At 49.2% G+C, this 12388-nt stretch overlaps 1 protein-coding gene across 1 annotated transcript; it reads left to right on the plus strand.

Annotated features, from left to right (window-relative positions):
• The first annotated feature begins 472 nt into the window (after nt 1–472).
• LOC147960830 (uncharacterized) lies at nt 473–1270 on the plus strand. The gene has a single exon (XM_087533560.1). It carries the CDS (start codon nt 473–475, stop codon nt 1268–1270), a length of 798 nt encoding a protein of 265 aa, XP_087389686.1.
• The last annotated feature ends 11118 nt before the right edge of the window (nt 1271–12388 follow it).

Here is a 12388-nt window from a genome sequence, read left to right on the forward strand (position 1 = left end):
GCGCAGCAGGCCACCCTGCGCCTGGTCAAGGAGCTCGGCGTGCTTGGCCCAAGAGAGTGGATGACGGTGAAGACGGCGGAGGCGCTGCTGCGGCGTTTCGACGAGCCCCTCTCGGAGGACAACATCGACTGCATTGCCAGGCTCACGCGCCTCGACGTCCAGGCGCTGTGCGCCATGGCCAGCCTGGCCGGCCCTGACGGTGCAACCCAAGAGTGATCCATGTTAGTCGCCAGTTTAGTTCGCCTCCGGTGGCAGCTGCCCTTCCAGTAGCCTGAGTTAGGTTTTTATTCCATGATTAGTGTAGGGCTACGAGGATTAGCTAGACGTCAGTGTAATTTGGGGCCTATTGGTGGACATTGGATCTCCTCGATCGTTCGGTGGTGTAGTTGTATTTGTTTCATCTCTGAAATAGTAACAGTTTCATCGCCGGAGAATTTCTGTTTGCCTGATGAATAGCACAACCATTCCAATAATGAATTGGAACGTCCGTGGCCTGAACTCGCTGGCGAAGAGGGCCACCATTTGCGAGGTTGCAGACGCCCACAACCTCGCTCTGCTGTGCTTGCAAGAGACGAAGATCGATGCCTGGACGCCAGGGCTGGTCAGAGAGGATGGAGGCCGCAGACTTGACAACTGCGCTGTGCTGCCGGCGTTGGGCACCCGTGGTGGCGTCGCGATTTTCTGGGACTCCTCCAAGATCACACTCGCCACGCAATTTGTAGGGCAATTCTCCATCACTGCCAGAGCTTTCCTCCCCCACGGTGGTCTCTTCTTTTGGATCACCACTGTCTACGGCCCAACTGACGACACCAGGAAAGATGACTTCCTCGAGGGGCTGAGCAGAAGCAGACCACCTCTTGGCGATCCGTGGCTGATCAACGGTGATTTTAACGTCATCTACGAGGCAAGAGATAAGAGCAACCACAACATCAACAGGAGGGTCATGAGCAGATTTAGGGATGCAATCGACCGGGCTTGCCTGCGAGAGATAAAGTGCAAAAACAGGCGCTTCACATGGAGTAACGAGAGAGAAAACCCTACCTTTGTCGCCATAGACAAAGTCTTCTGCAACCAAGAATGGGAGGCAATCTTCCCCTCCTACACACTCATGGCTGCATCCACTTCCTGCTCCGATCACTGCCCCCTGCTACTCACGGATGCAGTGGCACCACCACGCAAAGCAGTTTTCAAATTTGAATCCTTTTGGCCTAAATTCCCGCACTTTCAGCAGACGGTCCAGAGGGCGTGGCAAAGACCAGTAAACCACTGATGCCCCTTCACCAGGATGAAAATCAAGCTAAAAAGAGCAGCAGCAAACCTGAAGATCTGGGCAAAGAGCATTTTCAGCAACACCAAAATGCAGTTTCACATTGCGACTGAGGTGGTGCTGAGACTTGATGTGGCGCAGGAAAAGCGCCAACTAACGCAAAGAGAATTCTGGCTGAGGAAAACCTTGAAGCTGAAGATTGTGGGACTCGCGGCTCTCGAGCGAGTAAGGAAGAGGCAGGCAGCACGAACCACCTGGCTCAAAGCGGGCGATGCAAAGACAACATTTTTCCAGGCCAAGATCAACTCTCGCAGAAGAAAGAACTTCATCCACTGTTTGGAGTCGGAGTGCAAACAAGCCATGGATCACAAAGAAAAGGCAGAAATGATCCATGACCATTTCACTGCGCTCCTGGGAAGCAAGGCGAGAAGGACGAAGACGATCGACTGGGATAGAATCCAGCTGCCCAGTCTGCAGGCCGATGCAAGCCTCGACAACCCTTTCACCGAAGAAGAAGTCTGGGCGGCAATCTGCGCGTCCCTGGCAGAGAAGGCACCAGGGCCGGACGGCTTCAGCGGGGTTTTCTTCCGTGCATGCTGGCAAACGATCAAGACAGACGTCATGACAGTCTTCCATGCATTCTGTCAGCTCGCCGGAGGTGATTTTGCAGCTCTGAACCGCGCCATGATCATCCTTCTGCCAAAGAAAGATGGCGCTACAAAACTGTCGGATTTCCGCCCAATTAGCCTCATCCACTCAGTGCCAAGCTTATTGCAAAAGTGCTATCGATCAGACTAGCGGGGGTGCTTGATCAGCTCATCTCGCCAGCCCAGAGCGCATTCCAGAAGAAGAAGGGCATCCACGACAGTTTCCTCTACGTCCAGAGCACATTGCGACAGTTTAAAAGGAAGAAATCATCGATGCTCCTACTAAATATCGACATCGCAAAGGCTTTCGACACGGTGTCATGGGAATACATCCTCGAGCCGCTGCAACGCATGAATTTCCCGACGCGCTGGCGGGACTGGATCGCGCTCCTCCTCTCCACCGCGTCTTCCACCTGCCTGCTGAACGGAGACCTGGGCCCTGCGATCCTTCATCAGCGAGGACTTCGGCAAGGCGACCCACTCTCGCCGATCCTCTTCATCCTGGCAATTGACCCCCTCCACCGGCTGCTAGAGGCGGCACAGCAGACCGGCGCCATCGCGCCACTGCCGTCCGGTGCCGCGCGTTTGCACGTCACGCTATACGCGGACGACGCGATCTTCTTCGCCAATCCGTTGCGCCAGGAGATCGACGCCATCATGCTGCTCCTGGAGGGGTTCAGAGACGCGACGGGGCTGCGCGGCAACCCTTAGAAGTCGTCGGCGACAGCCCTAAACTGCACCAACGTAGACCTCATAGACGTCCTTCAAAATTTCGGCGGCACCAGAACAGGCTTCCCGATCAGATATCTAGGCCTCCCGCTATGCATCGGCAGGCTTCGACTCGTGCACATTCAGTACCTCCTCGACCGCATTCGCGCAAGGTTAGTAGCTTGGAAAGGCCGTCTCCTGCCGATCGCAGGGCGCCGCGTACTTGTCAGGTGTGTCCTGTCTGCGCTGCCGGCTTTCGCCATGGCCGTGCTACGCATCCCCAAGAGGTTCTACAAGGATGTAGACAAGGCACGACGTCGGTTTTTGTGGGCACAAGACGAGGAGGTCACCGGAGGTAGATGCAAAGTGAACTAGCAACTTGTCACGTCCCCGATCAAGGATGGCGGCCTCGGCATCCCCAACATGGAGCGGTTCGCGCGCGCCTTGCGCCTCCGCTGGCTTTGGCTGGCATGGATGGACCCGGCCAGGCCATGGACGCACCTGGAGTTGCCTTGCGACGACAAGGACAGAGCACTCTTCGCCTCGGCAACGACGGTGAGAGTGGGCGACGACAACAGAGCACTCTTCTGGCACTGCTCCTAGATCGGCGAGCAACCGCTACGGCAAGATTACCCCGACCTCTACAGGCGCTCAACCAGGAAGAACCGCACTGTCGTGGAGGCGCTACGCGATGACAGATGGATCATGGACCTCAGATGCGGCAGCAGCCTGGAAATCATCCCCCAGGTCGTGCTGCTGCAGCGACGCATCAGAGAAGCCAACTTGGCGCTACAGGGAGGGACCGAGGACAAGATCACCTGGAAGGCCGATGGAGACTACACGGCGAGGTCAGCGTACCACTCTCAGCTCCCCCCGCAACCAGCCTCGGCCATGAAAGGCTTGGTATGGAAGATCTGGGCACCCGAAAAGATCAAGTTCTTTCTCTGGCTACTCCACCAAAATCGGCTCTGGTGCAACGATCGCCTACAACGCAGGGGCTGGGAAAATCCCTACTTCTGCCAGCTCTGCTGCCGCAACCTTGAGTCCTCCTTCCACCTGATTTGGTTATGCAACATATCGAAGGAGGTCTGGGTTGAGGTAGCCACCTGGAGGGGCTGTGCGGCGCTCTCCCCAGCCTCCTGGAGTACATGCAACACTACAACAGAAGCTGCCACCGCAATCCTAAATGCCGCGGCACCAAGGGAAAGAAGAGGAGTCAAGACCATGGTGGCATTGGTCGCCTGGCAAATCTGGCTTGAGAGAAACAGAAGCACATTCAGAGGAAAGACACCAAGTGCACTCAGTATAACAAAGGCCTGCCGGAGAGACATCGAGCAATGGAGACTCGCCGGAGCACATGCCATAGCGCCCCCGTTCGGGGATACAACGCGAGGAATAGACTAGCTTTTTGTCAGGCAATGGAGAGAGAATTCTGCTCCCTCCCCCTATGCCTTTGTAACTCTTTTTCTCTTCACTGATCAGTTGATCACAAATTTTGTAACTCTTCCCTGCTAAGCTAATGAAAAGCCAGCAAGTCTGGATCTTTTAAAAAAATATCTCGCCCTAAATTCTAGGTCGTGCAGCTATACGATTTGGGCGTGCCGAGCGCACACACTAGCCGACAAGCACGCAAGTGTGGCAAAGAAAAAAACGCCCAGCCATCGCTTCGCTATCTCTTCCCGGAAAAAACGCGTCCGCCATCTCTTTCTCTCTTCCTCATCCCAAAAAAATACACCCTCCGTATATTTAGAACTAAAATACATCTAAATACATCCATATCTGCGACAAGTAATTCGAAACGAAGGGAGTAAGCTTGATCCTTTTTTTCCAGCACCGGCGTCAACTCCAGGGAGTTGAAGCGAGAGGCGTCAGACCGGAGGAGCGCAGCGAGCAGCGAAGCAAGTCGGTCGTGGGGCTGGAGTATCAGCACCACTGCCTCCTCGATCCCCTTTTCTCATCTCCGATCCGTGCGAGCAGGGGAAATAGCAGAGGAGCATGCCGGCGTTCACGCCTGGGGTGTCAAAGGGGACGCGACCGACTGGTGGAGCGCGGCGAGCAGCGGGTCAGGTCGGTCACGGTGCTGGAGAAGCAGCGCCACCACTTCCTCCTTCCCTTTTGTCAGAGCTTCAGCGATGTCGTCTTCGGCGTCGTGGTTGATAGTGGCGGTCGTGTTGCTTGGGACGCCATCACCACACAGGTGCTGCCGCTGCCGGTCGAACTATGCAAGTCCTTGGCGGGCACCACTGATGCTAATGATGCCCAGGGTCGTCGGCGTGCAACTCTCCTACCTGTTGCCCACAGGGTCGCCCGGCAATATCGTGTTCAACAACATGGGGATCACCTAAACACGCCGATCAAAATTGTTGGCGTGCGTTGCGGCTCTCATGGTCCTACTGCCAACGCTAGGTTATTTTACTTCCTTGATTATGATTCCTGCACAACCAAGAATTCATACACTCAGTATGACTATACTGAATCATTTTTCTTCTCTTTGATGTGATGCAAGTTCAGTACTTTTTGGCATGGGTCAGAAGGTAGCTGTAATGAAGTTTATTTTACTTCAGTATAGTTCCCGCACAACTAAGCATTTAGGCTACGAAAAAATACTCTGGTACTGAATCCTAGTATTTGTTTCTTCTCGTCACGTGATGCAAGTTTTGTGGTTGGCATGGATCAGAAGGTATACTGGAAATTTAGTTTAAATTTCTAAACATTTCAGTCTGTAGACTATAGGCTGGTAGAATGTAGTAGGATGTCGATGGATGAATGAGGTAGCTAGCTACCTATCTTTGGGCAGCTATGATGTACGTATGTTGCAACCCCTAGCATTGTTGCCGCACGGCACCATAAGAGTTGCTCAAAATCAATCAAGGGAGATCCAGGTGCAAGTGTAGTTTTCTTTAGCCTATGTTCTTGTTGGAAATATGAGCAATTTACCAAATGATTTTATTAACAGAAATACTAGATAAAGCATGACTAATATAGTAGAGATAAAACAAGTCATGCGTTCTGACAGAGAGAAGGTAAATAGCTTCTGCATATATGAACCGTAGCCTATCATATCTAAAGCAGACAGTATAGCAAGTAGCATATATGAAGTAGAACCTATCATGTGTAGGACAAGGACTAGAACAAGGAATTGCGGCAGAACCTTTAACAGGAAAGACAAGAACACGTACAGGACAGCAGCAGCAGAAGCGCTGGACTTGGGGTCGGTGTCCTTGCCTGCTATGTCGTCGAGGAGGTCGTGGACGTCGGGGAAGAAGTCGTCGTCAGGAAAGTAGTCGTCAGCGACCGGATCGTCCGTGATGAAGCAGCCAGTAGTCGCACTGAGCGCTCCCCAAAAACCTTATCACCCTTCTCCCGTACAGGACTCAAAAGGTGCGGTTTCGGAGGCCTACTGTCCCGACCTGTGGTGCACGCCACAAGACGGGATGGGGAAGAACGTAGCAGCAGCGCAGTGGTCAGAACTTTGTGGCCAGAGGAAGAGGAGCTTATGTTGTGTCTCTCTGGAGAGGAGCGACCTCTCTTAAAAAGGCACAGGAGAAGGACGCGAAGAGGCTGCGGCAGGAGGTGAAGCAACGAAGGGAGACGAAGCGAATAGGCAGCGGCCGAAGAGGCGCGCCGTTCAAATCCAGTGTCCACTACAAAAAACGTTTCAACTCCCACGTGACCTTTCGTATACCCGTCGTGTGCGGCAAAAATTTAGATATCGGCTCGGCTCATACCCGCGGCGCGTCGTGAGGAGGCGTGGCGTGGCGTGGCGAGGCGGACGGAGGAGGAGGAGCGCGCGTAGATATCCCTCTTGTTCTCATGCTTGTACAAGTGGGGAAAGAACCTCCCTTATAAGGAGGTCCAACTCCCACTAAACTAGCAATGTGGGACTAAACTTTAGTAGTATCCCTTGCCTTGCACAAATGGGCTAAGTGGGCCTCTAGGATTTATTAGGAATTTCTGAAATAGTTATTGGGCTTCCCAAAATAGACTAAATTCCAGCAATCCCCCACCAGATCCCAGAGGCACACATAAATTTGTCTTTGGTTCCAAAACACTATTTTATATACCGGTACTGCAGTGGAGACTGTTAAGTTGAACTTCCACCTACACTCTATGCTACACTAGTAAGCAACTTGAACAGTGGACTGGGCCTTGAACTGCAAGTTTTCTACGAATCTAGCTTCACATAAAGCCTTGACCGATACGTGGCTACCATGGGTCTTCCCCGCGGGTGGAGCTTATGCGTCATACTCCGTGACCTTTCATGAGTTTACTAGAGAGAACCCTACTCTCATAGATTGTGACGTTTGACAATCGGACTCATATAGGTATGTTCTTCAAAAGATGTTCTGCAGGATAACATCTCTGCTTAAATAAGCCACTTAGAACACATTAAGATATACATCAACCTGCCATGCAGATTAGGAGAGTATTGCATCTTCATGGAGTGGTATTGTGAATAGTAAGGATACTCTCCTCTCAGTTGACCAACAGCTTGTCTTCCACATCTAATTCACGGGATCTCCGATCACAAAGAATAGGTTACCACTATGCTACTCATATTGTGCGTCTCATACCCATCTCCCTTGATGCATTATCTATCACATTATGTGATAGACCCTTAGTAAAAGGATCTGCCAGATTTTTAAACGTTTGGATATAATCCAACGCAATAACTCCGGAGTTTTTCATTTTCCTGACAGACTTTAACCTTCTCTGAACATGTCTTGATGACTTCATGTTATCCTTTGAGCTGCTCACTTTCGTTCGTGATCACAGTTTGATTGTCGCAGTTCATAAGGACACCCGGTACAGATTTCTCAACAACCGGCAAGTCATTCAAGAGCCGGCGAAGCCAATCTGCTTCAATCGTAACTGTATCTAGTGCTGTGAGTTTCGCTTCCATTGTTGACCTCGTTAAGATGGTCTGCTTGCAAGACTTCCAAGAAACAGCGCCACCTCCATGAGTGAATACATAACCGCTCGTGGCCTTTATCTCATCAGCATCTGAGATCCAGTTTGAGTCACTATACCCTTCAAGCACCTTTGGATGCCCGGTGTAGTGAATTCCATAATTTGCAGTGCCTTTCAAATAACGCAAAACTCTCTCTAGAGCTTTCCAATGCACATCTCCTAGATTTGAGACAAACCGACTCAGTTTGCTAACAGCAAAAGAGATGTCAGGTCTTGTAGCACTTGCTAAGTACATAAGCGAGCCAATAATCTGAGAATATTTCAATTGACCTCTAGCAATTCTTCGATTCTTTCAAAGTAATACACTCGCATCATATGGTGTTGGAGAGGGCTTGCAGTCACTATAGCCAAAGTGACTCAAGATCTTTTCCACATAGTGAGATTGAAGCAATGTAATCCCACCATCATCGTCTCTCAACAACTTGATGTTCAGAATGACATCAGCCACTCCTAAATCCTTCATCTCAAAACAACGAGATAGGAAATCCTTGACCTCCTTAATAACATTTAGATTTGTTCCGAAAATCAGTATGTCATCAACATACAAGCACAGGATAACTCCCTCGCCCCCACCATGGCGATAGTACACACATTTGTCAGCTTCGTTCACAACAAAGTCTGCAGCTATTAAAGTTCTTTCAAACTTCTCATGCCACTGTTTGGGTGCTTGCTTAAGTCCGTACAAAGACTTCAGCAACTTGCACACTTTCCCTTCCTGACCATCTAGTATAAACCCATCTGGTTGTTCCATATAAATTTCCTTGTGCAACTCTCCATTTAGGAAAGCAGTCTTAACATCCATTTGATGAACGAGAAGACCATGCGAGGCAGCTAGTGAAAGTAGAACTCGAATAGTGGTCAGTCGAGCCACAGGTGAGTAAGTATCAAAGAAGTCTTCACCTTCCTTTTGGGTATAACCCTTAGCCACGAGCCGAGCCTTGTACTTTTCAATAGTACCATCAGGCCTAAGCTTCTTCTTGAATACCCATTTGCATCCTATAGGTTCGCACCCATAAGGACGATCAGTTATCTCCCAAGTTTCATTTGCCAAGATGGAATCCATCTCGCTACGAACCGCTTCCTTCCAGTAGTCAGCATCTTCAGATGCATAGGCCTCTAAAATAGAACTGGGAGTGTCATCTATGAGGTACACAAGAAAATCATCACCAAAGGACTTTGCAGTCCTCTGTCTCTTGCTCCTAATAGGAACTTCATTGTTCTCCTCCACGGGACTTTCAAAGTGTTCCATCGAAATTGTAGGTTCGGTAATTGTAACTGGTTCCTGATTCGATGAACTAGGCATCTCCTGATTAGATGAGGTAGCCATATCCTTCATGGGAAAGATATCTTCAAAGAAAGTCACATCATTCGACTCCATGATCGTACCGATATGCATGTCAGGTACCTCAGATTTTACAACCAAGAATCTATAGCCAATGCTATGAAAAGCATATCCCAAGAAAACACAATCCACAGTCTTTGGTCCAAGCTTCCTCTTCTTTGAAATTGGAGCATTGACTTTCGCCAAACAACCCCATGTTCGCAGATAAGAGAGTTTTAACCTTTTCTTCTCCCATTCCTCGAATGGAGTTATCTCTTTGTTTTTTGTGGGGACTCGGTTCAGGACATGACATGCTGTCAATATCGACTCCCCCACCATGCCTTGGAGAGACCCGATGTGTCTAACATGGCATTAACCAAATCAGTTAGAGTACGGTTCTTTCTTTCGGCCACCCCATTTGACTGAGGTGAGTAGGGAGGCGTCCTCTCATGGATTATACCATGTTCCGCACAAAAATCATCAAACTCATTGGAAAAATACTCTCCACCACGGTCGGACCTGAGCCTCTTGATTTTCCGATCAAGTTGGTTTTCCACTTCAGCTTTATAGATCTTGAAAAAGTTCAAAGTCTCATCCTTAGATTTCAGAAGATACACACGGAAGTATCTAGTGGAGTCATCAATTAACGCCATGAAATATTTCTTTCCACCTTTTGTCAACACACCATTCATTTCACATAGATCTGAATGGATGAGCTCTAGTGGTGCAAGATTTCTTATTTCCGCAGTCATGTGAGACTTACGAGGTTGCTTAGCTTGCACACACACTTGACACTTAGATCCCTTGACGGTGGTGAAACTAGGGATTAAGTTCAACTTCGCTAGTCGCGACATGCAACCAAAGTTAACATGACAAAGACATGAATGCCACACATTGGATTCACTATTGTTGCAAATATGATTAACAACTTTATTGCACACGTCTGATAAGGATAAGCGAAACAAGCCTCCTGACTCATAGCCTTTACCAACAAAGGTTCCATACTTGGATATTACAAATTTATTCGACTCAAAGACAAGCTTGTAGCCATCTCTACACAGAAGAGATCCGCTAACAAGATTTTTATTGATGGAGGGGACATAATGCACATTCTTCAGCCACACGATCTTCCCCGAAGTAAACTTCAGATCGACCGTGCCAACACCACAAACAGAAGCACTTGAACCGTTGCCCATCAGCACGGTTGAAGTCCCTGCGGTCTGATAAGACGAAAACATGGAAATATCACCGCATACATGCACATTAGCACCCGTGTCAATCAACCAGTCAGGAGAATGACATACTGAAAGAATAGTGGGAAATATACCATACCCAGCATCCTTCATGTCAGTGTCTCCAATGACAACATTAGCGGTCTTGCCGCCTTTCCCAGGATGACGCTTGTCATAGCGATTAGGGCAACTAGGAGCCCAATGATCAGGATCGCCACACACATGACAAGCACCTTTCTTCTTGCCATTCTTCTTCTTGAAGTTCGTGTGTTGCACAGCCTTGTTCTTCCCATCAAACTTTGCTTTTCCATCAAACTGGCCCTTGTTCTTGAACTTGTGGGACTGGAAGTTCTGCTTCTGTACCACATTGGCACTAGATCCTCCCTCAATACCTCGAGCACGTGTGTCCTTTGCTCTCGCCTTTTCTTCCACATCAAGAGTTCCAATGAGATCCGGGACGGAAAACTCCTGCCTCTTATGCTTCAGCAAGGTAGCAAAGTTCCTCCATGAAGGAGGAAGCTTAGTGATGATACCTCCGGCAACAAACTTGTCCGGTAGCATACAACTGAAGTGATCAAGTTCTCTAGCAAATGACTGTATCTCATGAGCTTGCTCAACCACGGAGCGCTCTTCAGTCATCTTGTAATCATAGAATTGCTCCATGATGTACAGCTCAGTGCCAGCATCCAAGACCCCAAACTTGGCCTCGAGTGCATCCCACATATCTTTTCCATTATCAATTGACGCATAAGCATCAACTATGTTCTCACCAAGAACACTCAAGAGAGCAGCCTTAAACAGAGTATCCATTTTCTGAAAAGCTTGTGCCTGTTGAGCATCAAGCTCTCCTTCAGGTTTGCCGAGAGTGGCGTCATAGCAACTCATGGTTTGAAACCATAAGACTGCTCTCACGCGCCACCTCTTATAGTGGATACCCTCAAACATAGGAGGTCTCATGGAAGCAGCAAAACCACTTGGGGTAAATTGCCTATAATAAGGTTTTTGGATTGTTGGAAATATGAGCAATTTACCAAATGATTTTATTAACAGAAATACTAGATAAAGCATGACTAATATAGTAGAGATAAATCAAGTCATGCATTCTGACAGAGAGAAGGTAAATAGCTTCTGCATATATGAACCGTAGCCTATCATATCTAAAGCAGACAGTATAGCAAGTAGCATATATGAAGTAGAACCTATCATGTGTAGGACAAGGACTAGAACAAGGAACTGCGGCAGAACCTTTAACAGGAAAGACAAGAACACGTATGGGACAGCAGCAGAAGAAGCACTGGACTTGGGGTTGGTGTCCTCGCCTGCCATGTCGTCGAGGAGGTCGTGGACGTCGGGGAAGAAGTCGTCGCCAGGGAAGTAGTCGTCGGCGACCGGATCGTCTGTGATGAAGCAGCCAGTAGTCGCGTTGAGCGCTCCCCAAAAACCTTATCACCCTTCTCCCGTACAGGACTCAAAAGGTGTGGTTTCGGAGGCCTACTGTCCCGACCTGTGGTGCACGCCACAAGACGGGATGGGGAAGAACGTAGCAGCAGCGCAGTGGTTAGAACTTTGTGGTGAGAGGAAGAGGAGCTTCTGTTGTGTCTCTCTGGAGAGGAGCGACCTCTCTTATATAGGCACAAGAGAAGGACGCGAAGAGGCTGCGGCAGGAGGTGAAGCAACAAAGGGAGACGAAGCGAACAGGCAGCGGCCGAAGAGGCGCACCGTTCGAACCCAGTGTCCACTACAGAAAACGTTTCAACTCCCACGTGACCTTTCGTATACCCGTCGTGCGTGGCAAAAATTTAGATATCGGCTCGGCTCATTCCCGCAACCCGCGGTGCGTCGTGACGAGGCGTGGCGTGGCGAGGCGGGCGGCGGAGGAGGAGCGCGCGTAGATATCCCTCTTGTTCTCATGCTCGTACAACTGGGGAAAGAACCTCTCTTATAAGGAGGTCCAACTCCCACTAAACTAGCAATGTGGGACTAAACTTTAGTAGTATCCCTTGTCTTGCACAAATGGGCTAAGTGGGCCTCTAGGATTTATTAGGAATTTCTGAAATAGTTATTGGGCTGCCCAAAATAGACTAAATTCCAGCAGTTCTCAGTTAAGGTAGCATATAAGGGACGACTTTTTTGGTGAGACGAGTGATGGACTAGATTCAGATATAACTTCTATAGGGTCAATAGTCAATACACACCAAGTCTGATTGAATTTAGAAGGAACTTTCAAGATGTATCGATGAAC

The sequence above is a fragment of the Triticum urartu genome, chromosome 7A (genome assembly GCF_056163025.1).
Source record: "Triticum urartu cultivar PI428250 chromosome 7A, HENAU_Tu73, whole genome shotgun sequence".
Lineage (NCBI taxonomy): Eukaryota > Viridiplantae > Streptophyta > Magnoliopsida > Poales > Poaceae > Triticum > Triticum urartu.